The sequence below is a fragment of the Orycteropus afer genome, unplaced genomic scaffold (assembly GCF_000298275.1).
Source record: "Orycteropus afer afer isolate SDZICR_OR568_19922 unplaced genomic scaffold, OryAfe1.0 scaffold00131, whole genome shotgun sequence".
NCBI classification, from domain to species: Eukaryota; Metazoa; Chordata; class Mammalia; order Tubulidentata; family Orycteropodidae; genus Orycteropus; species Orycteropus afer.
The window spans coordinates 3,355,982-3,375,360 of NW_006921718.1; the positions used below are offsets into that span (position 1 = coordinate 3,355,982).

At 35.7% G+C, this 19,379-nt stretch overlaps 1 protein-coding gene across 1 annotated transcript in view; it reads left to right on the forward strand.

Moving 5' to 3' along the window:
* The window catches only part of SOS1 (SOS Ras/Rac guanine nucleotide exchange factor 1), a 266,745-nt gene that overhangs the window by 210,168 nt on the left and 37,198 nt on the right, over positions 1-19,379 (forward strand). The window contains exons 9-10 of the mRNA XM_007945049.1: positions 10,359-10,486; positions 11,255-11,910. Of these exons, the coding sequence (XP_007943240.1) occupies positions 10,359-10,486; positions 11,255-11,910 (784 nt within the window). The remainder of the gene's footprint in view (positions 1-10,358; positions 10,487-11,254; positions 11,911-19,379) is intronic.

The following is a 19,379-nucleotide window of genomic DNA, read 5'->3' on the forward strand; positions in this document are numbered from 1 at the left end:
TTCTGGATCTGTATCCTGCTCTCTTGTTTCTACTACTTTATCCTGCTTCTTTGTGTGGACTGTGATGGTCTGTTGTTTCCGTAGCATTGTGACATTGTTGTACTTAGATCTCTGTTAACTGTTTATGAAGAGAAGCCAAAGGTGGTTGAGGCTTTTCTCGGTGGTTTTTTATTGTTGGCCCATTGGTGGAGAAGGAAGAAGTGGCTCTCGCTCAGTAAGTGGAATTGCAGGAGGTGTGGGTGTAGTTGTGTCTTATGGGGTCTGCCGTTGTCTTCCACTCAGTTGAGCACAATTTACAATTGAATAACCATCAAAAAACGCCACTCGGGAGTGTCCAGGTCATTTATGTCGTAACGGGCGCTCAGGTCCATGCCAGACCGCAGCTCCGTATATCTCCTCTTTTGGTATTTTCACGCAAATTCTTCTGCTAGTTGGGGTTTAGTCTACTTCTGAATCCTTCTCTTCAAGGCTCAGGGGTCCAAGAATAACTTCTGTGTCTGTGTCAATTGGTTTTCCTTTTCTTTGTTGAAGAAGGTCTGTGCAGTCCTTCTATCTAGTCCGCCATCTTCCGCTCCCCCTGGACATCGTGACATTTTTGTGTTTATATTTAATGTTGTTGTTATGTGCCATCAAGTCGGAGCCGACTCATAGCAAACCCTCCTTGGATTTCCAAGGAAGTATCACTACAGAAATAGATTGCCCAACCTTCCTTCCGAGGAGTGGCTGGTGGGTTTGAACTGCCAGGCTTCTGGTTAGCAGTCAAGTGCCTTAGACACTATGCTACCAGAGCGCCTTTATATTTAATAGGTGATTGTATGTTGAAGGAGCTCTGGTAGCATAGTGCCTAAGGCACTTGACTGCTAACCAGAAGGCTGCCGATTCAAACCCACCAGCCACTCCTCGGAAGTAAGGTTGGGCAATCCTACTTCTGTAGTGATACTGCCTCGGAAACCCAAGGAGGGGTCGCTATGTGTCAGGGCTCACTTGACGGCACATAACAACAACATGTTGAAGTGACTTGTCCATGGTTTTTGTTTTGTTTTTTTGGATGTTGTCTAAGCAAGCAGGGTACTGTGCTCCTCTCTTCACTATTTGGCAGCACTTATACATTCACCATGTGTCTCCTTTCCCATTGTCAGCCTCCTGTATGTCCCTACCGTCCTTGGCAAATGGAACCTATTCTTAGGTCCCTGGAATCCAAATGAGAATGCTGTCACTTTAAATATCCAAAATGGCCACTGCTTGTAAACATGCAAAATGGCTGTGCCCTCGGTCACTTTAAATATCCAAAATGACCGCTGCTTGTAAACAGTTAAAATGGCTGTGCCCTCGAACAGCCAAAAGTCCAAAGCTCAAGTTGTCTCCCTCCTTGCTGTTTTCCTTTCCAGTCACAGGCTACCAGTGCAGTCATCCATGCAGCCCTTGGCAACCAGGGCTGATCTTTAGGTCAATTCTCAGGTCCCAATACCACTGGGAAATGTTCAGGCTGTTGGTCCTGTTAAAGTAACTGACAGTCTGCAGCTCTTTCCGTCTCAGTACTCACTGTTTTCATTCAGGTTTTTCCACTAGTTGGTGCCTAATCCACCTCTCTATGCTTCCTTTTAAAGCTAAGGGCTCCAGGATTATCTTCTGTATCTCTGTCAATTGGTTTCTCTTTTCTTTGTTGAAAAGTATTTGTATAGCTTGTTTGCCTATTCCAACATCTTACTGGAAGTCCCTATCACCTCTCCTTTACAGAAAGCTACTTTTTTTTTTTTATAAGATATTTTCTTTAAGTAAGTGTCTCTCTTGACATGAAAAAGTTTTCAGAATTTCTAATATTTTTATATTTAGTTTGGCAAATATTTTATTAGTAGATAATAATATTTTTTCCTCATTTTCATCACTTGTAATATACTTTTGACCAGACATGTTGACAACATTTTCAAACAGTTTAAATTCCTATAATACATATTAAAATAATAATTAACTTTAGTTTTCTACTTCTCTGGCAACAGAGAAAGAAAAAGGAGATAGATAAAGCAAATATAGCATTATATTAACTGCTGAATATGAATGAAATATATATGTATTTGTTGTGCTTTTCACTCTAATTTTAGGTATTTTTAAAATTTAAGTACCCATTTTAATTAGTTTAAGAAACCCCAAATAAAATGTCCAATTATAAACTTTAAACTGGCTGAATCAATGGTAAATTTTTTGTGTATTTTCCCTTCTTGTGGTTGAATGCATTTTAAAAATTGATATTTGAGTTAACAATATTTAAATCATGGCTATGAATTTCAAATGCTGCCGTTTACTTTTCTAAAAACCTTAACATGTTGTGTCATTATCTTTGGTTACTGCACATTTCAGGCTGAAAATTGAACTGACCTTCAAATTGGTTACTGAAATTAGTAAAGCCCATTTTAAGAATGAATATTAAGGGGAGAAAGGGAGTTCCAGAACACTTAATTGTGCTCATGAGGAACCTGTTATAGACCCACGAGGCTGTCTTTTGAACAAATCAACTGGATACTTCATGGTTTAAAGTTAGGAAAAGTGTGCATCAGGGTTGTATCCTTTCACCATAGTTATTCATTCTGTATGCTGAGCAAATAATCCAAGAAGCTGGACTATATGAGGAAGAATGCAGCTTCAAGAATCGTAACAGTCTGTCATACGCAGATGACACAACCTTGCTTGTTGAAGTGAAGAGGATTTAAAGCACTTATGAAGATCATAGACTACAGTCTGCAGTATGGATTGCACCTCAACATAAAGATAAATAAAAATCCTCACAACTGCACCAATAAGCAACATCATAATAAATGGAGAAAAGATTGAAGTTATCAGGGATTGTATTTTACTTGGATCTACAATCAACACCCATATGGAAGCAGCAGTCAAGAAATCAGGCATCATTGTGGTGGTTAGGTTTGTGTGTCAACTTGGCTGGGCCTGCTTGAGTGGCTGGGCAGCTGAATATACTTATTCCCCATGGTGAGATTGGTAATTAACTCCATGGTGGAATCTATTGAAGCAGCTGAGTAGCTGCTTTGGGTATGTGGTCTGCTTCCCATATATAAGAAACAGCTTTGGGAATGGTCTGTAGGTTATGGCATGCTTGAACCTTGCATGTAGCTGTATCATTGTTAAGCACTCTGCCATGCTCTACCGAACTTGGGACTTTCAATGGACTTGAATGAATGGCCTTTCGTGTGCTTTGGTAACATTGGGACTGTGCTTTTTTACTTGTCAACCTTGGACTTGTCAGTCTCAGCAGCCAGCAGCTCTCTTAAGTGAAGAAAGCCTCCAGCTTTAGTGGGCCAGGAGCAGAAGGCAGAGCTGAAGCCCAAGGCTTAGGGGCTTTCACCCAGCCCCTAGAGCCTGGCACTTTGAACTCTGATTTAAAGCCTCCAAATTATAAGAGAATAAACTCCTCTATTTGTTTAAGCCATCCCATTTGTGGTATTGTCTGTTAGAGCAGCACAGAGGAACCAAAACAGTCATATTGCACTGGGCAAATCCACTGCAAAAGACCTCTTTAAAGCTATAAGAAGCGAAGATGTCATTTTGAAGACTAAGGTGTGCCCAACTCAAACCATGGTATTTTCAGTTGCCTCATAAGCATATGAAAGCTGGACAATGAATAAGGAAGACCAAAGTAGAGTTGATGCATAGAATTGTGATATTTGTGAAGAATACCAGAAATACCATGGACTGCCAGAAGAACTAATAAATGTGTCCTGGAAGAAGTGCAGCCAGAATGCTCCTTGGGAGCGAGAATGGTCAGACTTCGTCTCACCTACTTTGGCCACATTGTCAGAAAGGACCATTCCCTGGAGAAGAATATCATGTTTGGTAAAGTAGAGGGTTAATGAAAAAGGGGAAGGCCCTCAATGAGATGGGTTGACACAGTGGCTACAACAATGGGTTCAAGCATAGTAAGGATTGTGAGGATGGCTTAGGACAGGGTACTGTTTCTCTCTGTTTTACACAGGCTCGCTATGAGTCACAGCCAACTTGAGGGCACCTAACAACAACAACTTTGACAGGAATACAGAAAGCTTAAGGGCACATCTTCAGCATTTGCTAAAAATGTTAAATTACTCTTTTTTTAAGAAATTGCTTTAGGGAGTCATTGTTTAGAAAGTATCTTAAGGTTCCATTTTTGTATTTTCAATCATTTATAATTTAATACAGATATTATTGTATTTAAATTACAATTATAAAAAAATAATACTTATGTCATGATATATACACAACCTTGGTAATGGTGTTCTGCTCACTTTCCTTGGGAGAAATAAGGGTTTAAGCTGGTTAAGTGAAAAAAAAAAATCAGTTTGTTAATATCATTAGTATTAATATTTTCATTTACTAGTTGAATATTTGTATATTACAAGAGAAATATATACATACATGAAATCACTGGTGGCGTAGTGCTTAAGGCATTTGACTGCTAACCAGAAGGCTGGTGGTTCAAACCCACCAGCCACTCCTCGGAAGGACAATTGGGCAATCTATTTCCCTAGTGATAGCTGCCTCGGAAATCCAAGGAGGGGTCACTATGAGTCAGATCCAACTCGATGGCAGTGAGTTTGGTTTGGTTTGGTTTAACTAAATACCTTTTGGGAAAAGGGGGGAGATTGACTATGAAACTTTTTACTTGACTTTTTAACAATTTGTTGTTCTTGTTATGTGCCATTGAGTCGGACTTAACTCATAGTGGCCCCTCCTTGGGTTTTCGAGGCAGTATCACTACAGAAGTAGATTGCCCAACCTTCCTTCTGAGGAGTGGCTGGTGCATTTGAACGGCCATCCTTCTAGTTAGGAGTCAAGTGCCTTAGGCACTACGCTACCAGAGCTCCCTCTTAACAAGTAGTATGACTAATTGGAGGAGTCCCAGGGTAGCATAATGGTTAAACTCTTGTCTGCTAACCAAACGGTCAGTGGTTCATACCCACTCAGCAGTTCCTCAGGAGAAAGGTCTGTGGATCTTTTCTCGAAAGATTACATCCTAGGAAAACTGGATGAGGCTGTTCTCCTCTATCCTATACGGACACCAGGAGTTGGAATAGACTCCAGGGCACATAGCAGTATCATGAGTAAATGTGGTCTGCAGATCTCATTCATACTCTTCTTAACCCGTACCTTTTAGGTGTGCTGCTGCCATCAAAGACTAGTTAATTTAGTTGAGTATCTTTGCCTTTCTCCTGTCACCCTTTAATGGAATGTTTGAGTGATAAATTGACAGACTCAGGAGCAGAAGACTTTCATTACTTAACTATTATAATAATTTGAGTACTAATTCATACATTTGCTGAAAGGGCTAGTAAATCAACTTCACTCCTTGACCAGATATCTTCCCATGTTGTAATCTGTCTAGTCTCATCATAGTATACCAGTAACCATTCCAAAATCAAAATGTGATCCTCATCTTTGCTTGTGTTTGCACATTTTTTGATAATTCTTTATAACTCAAAACGCAGTGCCGTGGAGTCAGATCCAACACATAGTGACCCCTCTTTGGGTTTCTGAGGCAGTATCTCTACGGAAATAGATTGCTCAACCTTCTTTCTGAGAAATTCTTTATATGTACATAATATTTAAGATACATATAGATCTTTATTTTTATATCCTGAATCTTAAACAATTATAGTGTATGTTTCTTGATTGTATATTTTTTCATTCTTGTGCATTGCAGTTCACCTGTTTGAATGGATACGGTTTTATTTAGTGAATGTTTTTTAAACTGGTTTTTTAAAATCAGTTCAGTTAGTTGGGTGATAGAGTGAAAAAGTCACTGGGCTGAGAGTCACAGATCCTGAATTTTGGTCCTGTCTGCCTCTGCCATAAACTAAACAGCCATTTCATGTAATCACATGTTGGAGAAAATTAGTTTCTAGAAATAAAAACATGCCTGTTACACCCAAATCACAATTTAAGACATATGTGTGTGTGTATATGTGTGTGCATATATATGTATAAACACACACACGTGTGTGTGTGTGTATATATATATGTATCTACATATACATATATGAATTCAAGTTTTTTTAAGCAGACAGAAGCCATTATATGTTTGTGAATGAGTTAGATTCATACAAAATACATTACGTACAGCACTTTATTTCACTCCTGAATACCACTGTGTCCTTTTCCTTTCACAGTTCCTTAAATTTAGTCCTACATATCTCAGAGTTTCCTTTGGACATGCAGTTGTTGTTGTTGTTACGTGCTGTCGAGTTGGGCCCAACTCAAAGTAACCCCTCTTTGGGTTTTCAAGGCGGTATCACTACAGAAGTAGATTGCCCAACCTTCCTTTCAAGGAGTGGCTGGTGGGTTTGAACCGCCAGCCTTCTGGTTAGCGGCCAAATGCCTATTAAATATTGTCCCTTCTACTTTAATCCAAAACAAAAGCCATTGCTGTGGAGTCGATTCTAACTCAGCTGTTGCAGAGTAGAACTGCTGCCCCATAGGGTTTCCAAGGGAGACCTTTGGAAATCTTTATGGAAGCAGACTGCCACATCTTTCTCTGCAGAGCGTCTGATGGGTTCAAACTGCTGGTCTTTCAGTCAGCAGCCCCACGGCCCCTATTCCCTTCTACTTCTCACCACCGTGAAGTCAGATCCAACTCACAGAGACCCCTCCTTGAGTTTCTGAGGCAATATCACTATGGAAGTAGACTGCCCAATCTTCCTTCTGAGGAGTGGCTGGCTGGTGGGTTTGAACCACCAGCCTTCTGGTTAGCATTCAGATAGATGCCTTAGGCACTATACCACCAGAGCTCCCTCCCTTCTACTTAGGGACCAAAAAATGTAATCACTGGTAAAAGTGGCTTCTTTCTTGTGAAAAGATAAATTTTATCATCTCTATAAGCATTTAGGAACTCTGGTGGCATAGTGCCTTAGGCATTTGACTGCTAACCAGAAGGCTGGCAGTTCAAACCCACCAGCCACTCCTCAGAAGGAAAATTGGGCAATCTACTTCTGTAGTGATACTGCCTTGGAAATCCAAGGAGGGATCGCTATGAGTTGGATCTGACTCCATGGCATTAAGTTTGGTTTGGTTCTTTTGGTAAGCACTTGAGTTCTTGTGCTAGAATATGATTCCTCAGATAAGTTGAAATACAATAACAAATATCACAGTATAATCTCAGGATTTTGGTGATTTTTAAACTATTTTAAGTAAACTTCATTTGTAAAATTAAATTGTTGCTATTGCACAATATTATTAAATAAAACCAAAACAAACCAAACTCAGTGCCGTCGAGTGGGACCCGACTCATAGCAACCCCTCGTTGGGTTTCTGAGGCAGTATCACTACGGAAGTAGATTCCCCCACTTTCCTTCCAAGTTTAATTAAATAGGCACCCATGAAAAGCATGGTATTGAGTATCACTTTGGTGACAAGAGGATGCTTCTTTTTGCAGTCTCATTTCCATACTAATTGCCACTGCTTTGTTTCTGTAGCAATGTTAAGTCACCCCATTTTGATGGTAGTTAGCAGTGCCCAGTTTAAATCAGCTGTGTTTGGTAAGAGAAGCAAAAAGAAGAAAAAAATTTTCATAAACAAACGCTTTTAGGAAAGGTCATTTATTACACTGAAATTTACTTTAAATGCTTGCTAATGCTTTGAATGTAAAAATGACATTTTAAAATTATATAACCAGAAAAGATTTATGGATATTTAGATATACTTTGTGTTTGTGGTTTTAAAATATATTAACAATATTTTTTGAGATGCCAGTATATATTCTCTGTTTGTTGCTATTAAATGATGTTAAATGATTCAGAAACTTAAAACATTTTTAGAAGAGAAAATCAAATGCACATTTAAATGGATTTGTTATTTTATAGTTCATTTTATATGTAACAATTGTGGTTTTTTTCATGTCTTTAGATATGTTTGCCTGAATAATAATTTTAAAAAATATCAAAGGCTCAGTAATACTCTTCAAGACTAAAAAAGTTCCATGGATCTTACTGACTTAAATAGCTCTGAACTTTACTTTTGAGCAATTAAATTCTGAAATAATTCAACAAAATACCATGTTGTACCATTTAGAATTTTTCCCCATTGTATTCTGTGTTTGATTATCTACTACCTTGGAAGCCAAAATTTGATAAGGTAGCTGGTAAGATTTTATATGTCTCCAAAAAGTCCACCAGAACAGAAGTAAATAGTTTAGAATGATGGAAATAGTAGGGACTTTGAGAAATTACCCAAGTCCAGCCTTCAGCCTACCAGTAACAGATGTCAAATAACAACTATTATCTTTCTTTATAATCAACTGGCCATTAACTATTTTCAATCTAGCTGGTCACAGTGAAGAGTAATACTATGAGTAAATAGTATTTCAGTTTTGTTGTTTTTTAATGTACATATTTAAAAATCTTTCAACCTTTGGGAACTATCCTTTTTTTAAAAAAAATCTGTTGTTATATAAGTATCTCTGGTGGTACAGTGGTTAAGGTCAGCAGTTCAAACCTACCAGGCACTCCCAAAAGATGCAGCTGTCTGCTCCTGTAAAGATTTACAGCTTTGGAAATCCTATGGGGCAGTTCTATCTACTCTGCCCTACATGGTCTCTATGAGTCTGAATCAACTTGATAGCAGTGACTTTTTGTTTGGGTTTTGTTATGTTGAGAATTACCATAAATAGAATTTTCTTTCACTTAACAAATTGAGGATGAATATTTTTCTAAAAGCATGCATATTTTGGCTGTAGTGTGGTGAGAAAAGGATATTGATAAAATGATATATTTCACAATAGTGAATATAAGAAACTTGGATAATAAAAGCTGAGCATTACATACACATTGCAATGTGGTAAAATATTTGAACATTAAATTATTCTAAATAAATTATTTGTATAGAAATAGTTTGGGGCACTGAGTGACCAAAGGTCATCGTTACATACTTTGGTATACGTACAACTAATTTTTATCAATGGAAGCAGAAGGAATGTGTTGTTGATGATCTGTAAGGATATCTCTCAAGAACATAAAATCTTAAAGTACTAAATAAAACATTAATAAATAATGACACTCATTGAAAAATAAACTTCTTTATAAATTTGAATATCTTACAGTTTTGTTTCTCAAGTCTTTTTAAGATGTGTTCTTAAATAGTTGCATGAAAGCTGTATTAATAAAAATGTTATTTCTTAACTTTTCCTCTTGTTTCTTATGCCAAAAACAGGTTTAGAAGATCACTAAATCATTACTTATAATCATTCATACTTTAGTTAATTGTTGTTGTTGTTATGTGCCGTTGAGTCAGACCCGACTCATAGCGACCCCTCCTTGGGTTTCCAAGGTGGTATCACTTCAGAAGTAGATTGCCCAACCTTCCTTCCAAGAAGTGGCTGGTGGGTTTGAACCGGCAGTCTTCTGGTTAGCAGTCAAGTGCCTTAGGCACTATGCTACCAGAGCTCCTACTTTAAATTTAAATTACAGCCACTATTGTATTGATAATTAGTAATTCTTGATGATTCACTCCTTGTTAAGTACAGACTTACTATAAATATACTAAAAGTAGTATCTTTGCCACTAACAGAAAATGAGCATGAGTTTCATAAGTATGCATATTTCCAGCATTTCTCAGAATCCTGCCTACCATGTGGATACTGACAAAGTTCTTCATAATGCCTATGTTGTTAATTCTCTAGTAGAAACTACACAGAAAACATTTATATTGTACATTAGCGTTTACAAAATACTTTGATTCTTAATAATTCCATAAAGTTGGCAAGGAAGGCTTTTTATAACCCTTATTTATAGGCAGATGGGAAAGTTAGGTTCAGAGGCACAGTAAACTGGCTGCAAGGGCACATGGAAGTAGAGTCAAAATTTGATTCAAGATTTTGTGTCTTCAAGTTCTTTTCCACTATATTGGCATCCTTTTCTGTATTTATCTTCCTTACCATCCCAATGCCCTGTGATGGTAATGTAAAGATCGGAAACCTAAGACTAGATTCTATACTTCAGAAAATCTAAGCTATGAAACTAGTGCTGTGCTAAATCCCATGATAGTTAAAAAGACAGTTATGCCCCTCGTTTCTTTTCAGTAATGTGCAGTTTGAGAAACTGCCCATGACAGGGCATTTATACAATGTGTAAGCCATCTTTAACACTGCTTCTATTCTTAAGAGGTTTGTTTTTGTTTTTTTAATGTGGGAAAGCTTGGTTGTATGTCAGTATATAAAGTAATATGCAAAAAGTAAAAAGATTTTTAAAGAGTATTTTTTATGACTTAAAAAATATTGTGGTAGAGTTCAATCAATGTTATTTTCATTCTTAAAGAAAATGGGATTTTTATTATTTTGTCCAAACTAGTTCTGCTGGTTCAGATTTGTCATTTTGGCTTTGCAGCAGTTAGAAGAAAAGAGTGAAGATCAAGAAGACAAGGAATGCTTGAAACAAGCAATAACAGCTTTGCTTAATGTTCAGAGTGGTATGGAAAAAATATGTTCTAAAAGTCTTGCAAAACGAAGACTGAGGTGAATATTTTCACTTTATTTTTAATCCTGCTTTTCACCCTGAAAGTTGTAGTATAAATTCAGGGTTCCTAGTTCTCTCTTCAAGTAAACAATGAAGAAAATAGTTTTAGTGACAAGCTTGCTGTTTCAGAGGAAGTGACATCAAAGCCAAGTGAATTTGTTATTGTTTGAAAAACCTTTCATATTTGTGCATTTTCCCTGCATACTCCCAGACAAGACCTTCTGAGAGTCAACTGGTAAGCTAATGGAGAGAGAGCGCAAAATGTATTGGGTCAATTTATGTCAGCGTCATTGTTCTGTCAAAGTAATTAGCAGTGTCCTTTATTTTAGGAATTGTATAACTCGAAGCATTAATTCAGACAATATTGCTTCCAGTTTCTTAATTATAATATGTGCTGCATGTTTTTCAGCATTGGGTCTTAGTCCCTTTAAGTACTTTTTCATTATGTATGGGATACTTTTTACTATTTGCCATACTAAATATTTAGTAGCCAAGGCAGAAATAATCATTCTGTATCTGAATTTATAGGGTAGAATTTTGTTCGTAGTCACTGTTCATTTTTAGAGCACTAAAAAAATTTCTTCACTGTGTTGCTTTAATTTCCAAATCTGTGTAGTTCTGTAACACTAATACATTTGGTGAATGAGTAAACACCTTATCAGTGCACCTTTTAAAAATGACCTTTTTTTTTTTAAACAGTGCCCTTATTGCTGTGAACTCTAGATTCTGTGTCATTTGTATATTAACGATGTCTTCCTTTATCCCAGTGAATCTGCATGTCGGTTTTATAGTCAACAAATGAAGGGGAAACAACTAGCAATCAAGAAAATGAATGAGATTCAGAAGAATATCGATGGTTGGGAGGGAAAAGACATTGGACAGTGTTGCAATGAGTTTATAATGGAAGGAACTCTTACACGTGTAGGAGCCAAACATGAGAGACACATATTTCTCTTTGATGGCTTAATGATTTGCTGTAAATCAAATCATGGACAACCAAGACTTCCTGGTGCTAGCAATGCAGAATATCGTCTTAAAGAAAAGTTTTTTATGAGAAAGGTACAGATTAATGACAAAGATGACACCAATGAGTACAAGCATGCTTTTGAAATAATTTTAAAAGATGAAAATAGTGTTATATTTTCTGCCAAGTCAGCTGAAGAGAAAAACAATTGGATGGCAGCATTGATATCTTTACAGTACCGGAGTACACTGGAAAGGATGCTTGATGTAACAATGCTACAGGAAGAGAAGGAGGAGCAGATGAGGCTTCCTAGTGCTGATGTTTATAGATTTGCAGAACCTGACTCTGAAGAGAATATAATATTTGAAGAAAACATGCAGCCCAAGGCTGGAATCCCAATTATCAAAGCAGGAACTGTTATTAAACTTATAGAGAGGCTTACATACCACATGTACGCAGGTAAGAAATCTGAAGTTGCCTGTCACTTATGTTTTCCCTCTTCAGACTTCTTTTCTTTGCCACACAGGTCATTGTGCTTAAAATAGAAAGCAAACCAACAACAAAAGACCTCTGCATTATCAGACTCTCAGAGTTTATTTTCCTTGGACTAAAAATACCACTTTATATTTCATTGAACCACATTTACATACATTATTTTTAACATCACAACCAGAGTTATAGATGAGAAATTGAGGTCACTTGGCCAAATTTACACAGCTCAAAAGCAGCAGAAACAAGACTGAAAGTAGTGCTACATCATAATCATTAGGATTTAAAAAGCCTTTTACTCTCTTTTTTTCCTTTCACTTCTTTTCATTGCTTGCATTGTAAAATAAGTAAAACTTGCAATATGCATTCATCACCAGAATTATTCTGGTGAGACAAATAAATAATGTCCATTTCTAAACCCTATTAAATTTAGCAATCTGGAAGACATTTAAATTTTTAATATTTTTTTTGCTTTTTACAACTGATATTATTTAAGAAAACAATTTCATCTTAGAGGGGCATTTTCAGAGCAAAACATGCCCAAACCAACTAAGATTACTATATAAACCAAAAACCAAACTCACTGCCGTTGAGTCAGATCTGACTCAACCCTCATTGGGTTTCTATGGGCAGAATAAAATATTATAGTGGTTGAGAAAGAACAAAGATGGTGATTAATTTTACTAAGTAATTTTGTTATTTCTAATAGGGTAACATATAACCTGATATTCTTCAGCTTTGAACTTCACCACATGGTGGAGAGTTTGATAGCTATGTCAATGTTGTTGGAAAAAAATTAAATACTGTCTGTGAGAGCCCTTTGTAAATGTAAACTTATTTTAAAAACCTTTAAATTACAAAGTGATATACTGAAAAAAAAAATCAAGAAACCCCAACCCATTGCTGCCCAATCAATTCCAACTCATAGTGACCCTGTAAGACAGAGTAGAATTACCTCTTAGGGTTTCCAAGGCTGGGAATCTTTACAGAAACAGACTGCCTCATCTTCTGCAGAGTGAATGATGAGTTCAAACGAACCCACCAATCTCCAGCCTTTCAGTTAGGAACTGAGCACTTAGCCACTGTGCCACCAGGGCTCCTCACAAATGCTTATCAGTGATATAAAATAAAACTAATAAATGCTATTCTTGAATAGCTGAATATGAAAGTTAACTTCCATCCCTTACTTCCTACTTAAATACATTCCTATTTCTACAGAAGATGGTTATCTGTGGGAAATTTTTTTTCCTGTTTATTATAAATCCTGTAAGTGGATTGTCCTTTCTCCCTGCAGTCTATTCTGGCACCATTTGAATTAAGCTTTTAAAGATACCATTAATTAGTACACTTTGGTAAAGATGAATAACATGGATAATTTTTATATGTTTGATTTATTGAATATACAGTCAGAACTGTCTACTGTGACCTGGAAACAATCAGCGCCCCCTTATAAGAAGTAAAATTAAGTTAAAATAATATTTTTATTTTTATTAATGATCTCAAAGCACTTGGTAAATATAATTTATTTCATTATCTCCACTTCTTTGGGATAATTAAGCCAGTATTTTATTATGATTTATTTTACTTTTTATTTGGCCTCTGATTGTTAGCTTTGTTCCCTGGCCTTTTGCATAGTGAAATAATAGTGTTTTCCACAGGCTGATTCTAAAAACATACCATTTGGTGGTAAAAGGTAGTAGCCTAGACATGTTGGTTGTAGAGACAACTAGTCTGGGATTCTAATTTTACTATTGATTTTTTACCTAGAAACTTATGTACTATATTCATTTTAGTGACACAGAAATAAAAAAATAAAGCACAAGAAATATAAATAAATTGGCCTAAGATTTCATATGAAACAAGAAATAGATTATTCAGTGATCATTTTAAAATAAAAAGCTGAGGAACAGTTTTTGAGGGGAACAATTTTCAGTGATTAGTATGGTCTATGTAATTTGTTTTCACCAACCTTGTGTGTATACACTTTAAGATCTAGAATACAGCTGCAATTACACTTCATTAGATTTAAAACCTAAATTTGTGGTTGCAATTTTGTTTTTACTACTCAAGATACTTTAAAGTTAATAAAAGTTCAAATTGCTCTTCTTTCAACATTATCCTGATTTTTAAGTGTCTTAAAGAATTCACAGAATTTTTTTATAGCATAAGCATTCTAAACTGTTCATTTTATTCTGAATACCTTTTGTTGGCTCTTAGACTATTTACAGTAAAATTAATCTTTAAATTTTTATCTGTAAGACAGAAATTTTGTGTGTGTTTTGTTTTTTCCTGTAGAGCAGTATAAATGGTAAGCACTGAAGATTCCCTAATACTTACCACATATCAGTGGTATTTGAGTTAGGAAAACCATTTCATATTCCAAAAAATTTAGTAAAATTGTTGCTGTAAAATTCATCTCGATTGTTAATGATAAAAGTTTTCTTTTAATTTCCATGTTTCACAGAATTGATATGATTATTAACAAGCAATTATAGAACTTCAATTAAATGTTTCTTCTTTGGGGAACTGTGCCTTCTTAATTAATTTTTTTGAATGAGGACTCTTTTTAAAGTGAACTTCAGCAGGTGTAGCTGATAGTTTTTGTTAGGTCATTTTGGCAATCTTCCTTCAGCAATGTGCACTAGGTACTTTTGTCATGGTGTTTTTTAACCACGTTTGATAATTGTTCTCTTATCATAACAGTTTTTAGCTTTTGACTAGAACAGTATTTTTTGCCAACATTAAGTGTATTCACATTTAAATTGACAAGATTGTTTTACCTTTTTTAAAAGAAGTTAAAGTTTTAAAAGATTCATTTATTTTTGAGGAATAAAATGCCAGTGTTGTTTTTAACAGTGTTATGGCTATTTTTTTGACATTTTTTGTCTGTTTTCTTTTGAAGCTTAGCTATTTTAACTTATGTCACAAATACCTTACAGGTACAACTGGAACTTATAAACAGCTTTCTTTAGTTAAGATTGACAGTACACATAAATTAGTATTAATTATTAGCTTCTTTGGGCTACTCTGTCAGGTCCGATTGTTGCAGCGGTTAAAGCGTTTAGCTGCTAACCAAAAAGTCAGCGGTTTGAATCTTCCAGCTGCTCCACTGGAAAAAGATGAGGCGCTCAGCTTCTGTAAAGATTTACAGCCTTGGAAACCCTATGGGGCAGTTCTGCTCTGCCCTGTAGGGTCACTATGAGTTGGAATCAACTAGGTAACAATGGGTTTGGTGGTTCGTTACTGAATTTACTACTGGCAATCATGTAGCCCCCAGTTTTCGAAAGTTCACTTTATGCTACTTCACTTTTATGAAAGATCTACACTAGTACCTGTTTTCACTAACTGAATGATATCTGAAGAGGTGTTTAAAAGCAAAACAAATGTCCTGTGTTGGTTTTGTAGCGAACTGTTAAAGAGGCAGCACATATCCTGAGTAGCAAGGGTGGCATCACCAACCTCCTTATCCAGGAACTACACTGTGCATACATTATTTCTACCTTATACAGGCTGTGTATATCATTCCTGTTTTACTTGATGTTAGTGCTATTTTAGATTTTATATATTATTTGATATAATTTGGTAGATTTATATTTTGAGTCTGGGAATGCTCTAATATTTTTCCCACTTAAATTAATGGTAATTGGTTCTTCACATTACACCATTTTGGCTTTATGAGAGGTTTCTTAGGAATGCTCTATTTTCAGATAGCAGGGGAAACCTGTATAGAATATGTTCTTACTAAGCTATCTCAAATGGACTTGGAGTCCTTATTACAATGATAAACAGATGAAGTTACAATTTGGTTTAAGAACCAAATGATCTGATCTTCTCCTGCCTTTCTTCAACCTCCCCAAAGAAAAGGGGGTTTTTGGTTCAGTTAGTTGGTTGGGAGGTGTTTTTATTGGAGAATATACAAAATAGGTTATGACTTACACTGAAACAAAAGCTAAAATTGAACTTTCACATTTTTATTGTTTATAGGAGCTCTGGTAGTATAGTGCCTAAGGCACTTGACTGCTAACCAGAAGGCTGGCGGTTCAAACCCACCAGCCACTCCTCGGAAGGAAGGCTGGACAATCCTCCTTCCGTAGTGATACTGCCTCGGAAACCCAAGGAGGGGTCGCTAGGAGTCGGGTTTGACTCGACGGCACATAACAACAATAACAACATATAGATTTATAATAGTAAGAGCCATTGAATATAATACATGAGAAAACTGGATAACTAATGACATAAGACAGCACTCACATTTTGTAGATTGTTATAAGGTATTGTTGTTGTTATGTGCCGTCGAGTCAAACCCGACTCATAGCAACCCCTCCTTGGGTTTCCGAGGCAGTATCACTACAGAAGTAGGATTGCCCAACCTTCCTTCCGAGGAGTGGCTGGTGGGTTTGAACCACCAGCCTTCTGGTTAGCAGTCAAGTGCTTTAGCCACTATGCTACCAGAGCTCCTATTATAAGGTATTAGATATTAGATATTGTCATAAAAAGCAGGTGAGAAACTACTTTAACCTTATTTTTAGTTTTAATAATAATTTACAAGATATAACTATAGATTTCTAGTGCTAGAAGAGATATCCAGGCTATCCAGGCCCCCATTTATAGACAAAAACCTAAGGCCTAGAAAGGCTATATAGTTGCCAGAAATCAATTATAACCTGTGAATTGCAGAACTAGGTCTAGAAAGTAAGTTTCTTCACTCCTAATAGTATATTTTCCAGTATGTTATACTGACACCTGAATTTTTAAAAAAGTGTTAGAATATGATACTCTAATTTTCTATTATATATGTTGAGTAATGAAAATAAAGGGAATTATGTATTTTATTTGAATCGCCAGTAATATAAATAGATTGCGCATTTCTAGGCAAGCACAAGTCCACCATCAGGATATATTTCTTTTTCTTTTAATTGAAATAGGTGATAACTCTGACTATAGGTAAATTTTCATTCTAAAGTATAGATTTTTAATGTAGTCTGATATTAGTCATCATAATTTTATTTAGTGACAAAACCTAGGCATTAGTCTATTGTTGTAAGCTGCTTTGTAAAGGAAAGCTTTCTGAGGGAGAAGAAAAATTGAATTTCGGTGAATGAGAAAGTGCTTAACTGTCGCTTAAGAGATTAATTTATGACTTGTCTCAGATCCAGTGTTCATGGAAGTAATTTGTTAACTACATCAAGTCTTTGGATTCATCCTGAATACTGAGGGAGAAAAAAATGATCTCATTTGATAGATTATTCTGAATTTGGCAAAGAAATGACAAGACTGTTTCCATATCTCAGTAAGAAAGCACAAAGCATTATGCCCAAAGAAAAGGAGTTGAGAGGAGAAATTTCACTACTGATAAAGAGTGAAATTTAATTAGCACATGAAGTACTAATTAATTATTGGGATCTAAAACAACACAGCTAGAGAAATGTCTTGTAGTGCAGTATCTGGTTTGGTAATCTAGTTTAGTATTATAAGATAACCTTGAAGTAGCTATAATAGTTCAAAACTGACAATATATTGATATAAAAGCTTTTTATATTGAAGTGTGGGAAAAAGGTGTTTCCCATTCATGGTGAACTTCTCTTTCATAGAAGATGGCTTGAAAAAACTTAAGACAGTTGAAATTTTCCTATAAAATATATCCTGCCATTTTATGCCTCAGATAGAAAATCCTCAAAAACTTCACTAGCTTTCTTTTGACTTTTTGTCCTGTATAAGCTCCGTTTGTTTGTTTGTTTGTTTTAACTTTTTTAATCTTTTAAACAATTTTTGATCTATAGGGCAGTGCTGTTCTATTTTTAAACTCCCTGATTTTTTTTTAAGTGTTTGTGCGTCAGCATAACGTCTGTTTCCTTTTTTAAGGAATTCAAGAGTGATTGTTTATAAATCCTTGTTGAGAAGCTTATTGTTTCTTGTAGCTTTTTATATGGCTGTATTAAAGGGAGAATTATCACATGAACAGACATCCTGATTAACAGTGTTTCTCTATGCTGCTGGGGGAGGGTACTATTCTTTACATAAATAACTCTATGTAATAAATATTGTTTCATAAATTTCATTGACTTTGCCAGATGAAATATCAGGTGTCACTTCAAATGGGGACATAAGAACTAAGGATTAAATGTATCACCTCAAATCTGGTATGCTATATTTTGAACATTAATGTAGGTATATTCTAAGCTCCTAAGATTTTGAAAAATTATGCAATAAAATATTACCAGGCAAAGAATAGTTTTAGAATTAGGAAAAAAAGAAGCTAGAAAGTCAGCAGAAAATAATAACTGTAGCTCATATTTGAAATCCCTGGCCTAGACCAGGGACCTCATGGTAGCTGTTTATATACAGAGAGGAACGGGGCGGACATCTTAGTATAGGAATTTGAGAGTCAAGTAGAAGAGTAATGCTACCCACAATGATGAGAAAAGAACTGCAGAAAAAGTTTTCCTCGTTGTTCATACTGAATTCCATTAGGGGGGTCATGTGAAGGATTGAGAAAGAGGTTTATGGAATTATTTCCACAAGCAAGTGAACAGAAAGAGGAGAGGAACATCAGTACTGGCTATTTTCATTTTCTTCATGAATATTCAACCAAACCAAGCCTGGCTTTTTTATTTTTATGTATTTGCCTTCCATATGTTTCTATAACATCATTTTCTAATATTGGAAGATACTTGCTGCTTCACAGCCAAGAGAGGTGGTGCAAAACTTAGCTTTTACCACCACCTAATAAATATAAGTAAATTTGTTTTCTTACAGAATTATATAACCTGTCCTTGTTGATGAGCAGTTTTTAGTATCAAATTATCTTAGCCCTTTATATCATCCATAAGATAAAGGTCTCCAACTTTGTGTGACATGGTTTATGTTACAGTCACTGAAATGGGGGATTCACACCAATAGAAATAAAAACAGCTACTGGAATATATAATCTTTCTGTGTAAAATTTCAAATACAAATGTTCTTGATATGTTTTTCATTCATTACCAGCTTTCTACTGCTTTACACTAAAAATAGAATCTATATAAATTAATACAAGCTTGGGGATATATGCAACCTATAAGATAATTTTTGAGAGTACTTAAATTACTATCATTTTCTCGATTATTTTTAGCTTCTACTGTTTGTTTGTTTTTCTTTTTGGCAATACTATTCTTGCTCATTTCCAATCAAGCTAAAAACAACTTAAATTTGAGTCACTTTAGAACCTAGTACACCAGTGTTGATTGTGGGAGTGTTTATTTCACTGCCGGCTCCAGAAACTCCTCCTCTGAATACAGTTTACAGGAAGGCACAGCTGCTACTTCCTAAAATCTGGAAGAAGGCTTATCAAGAGTTACAGAATCACAGTTAGGCTGTTAATTTTTCAATGACTTTCAGCTGTCTATAACCAAAATTAACAGTTTATATATACATTCTGAATTCAACATTTATGTAAATTT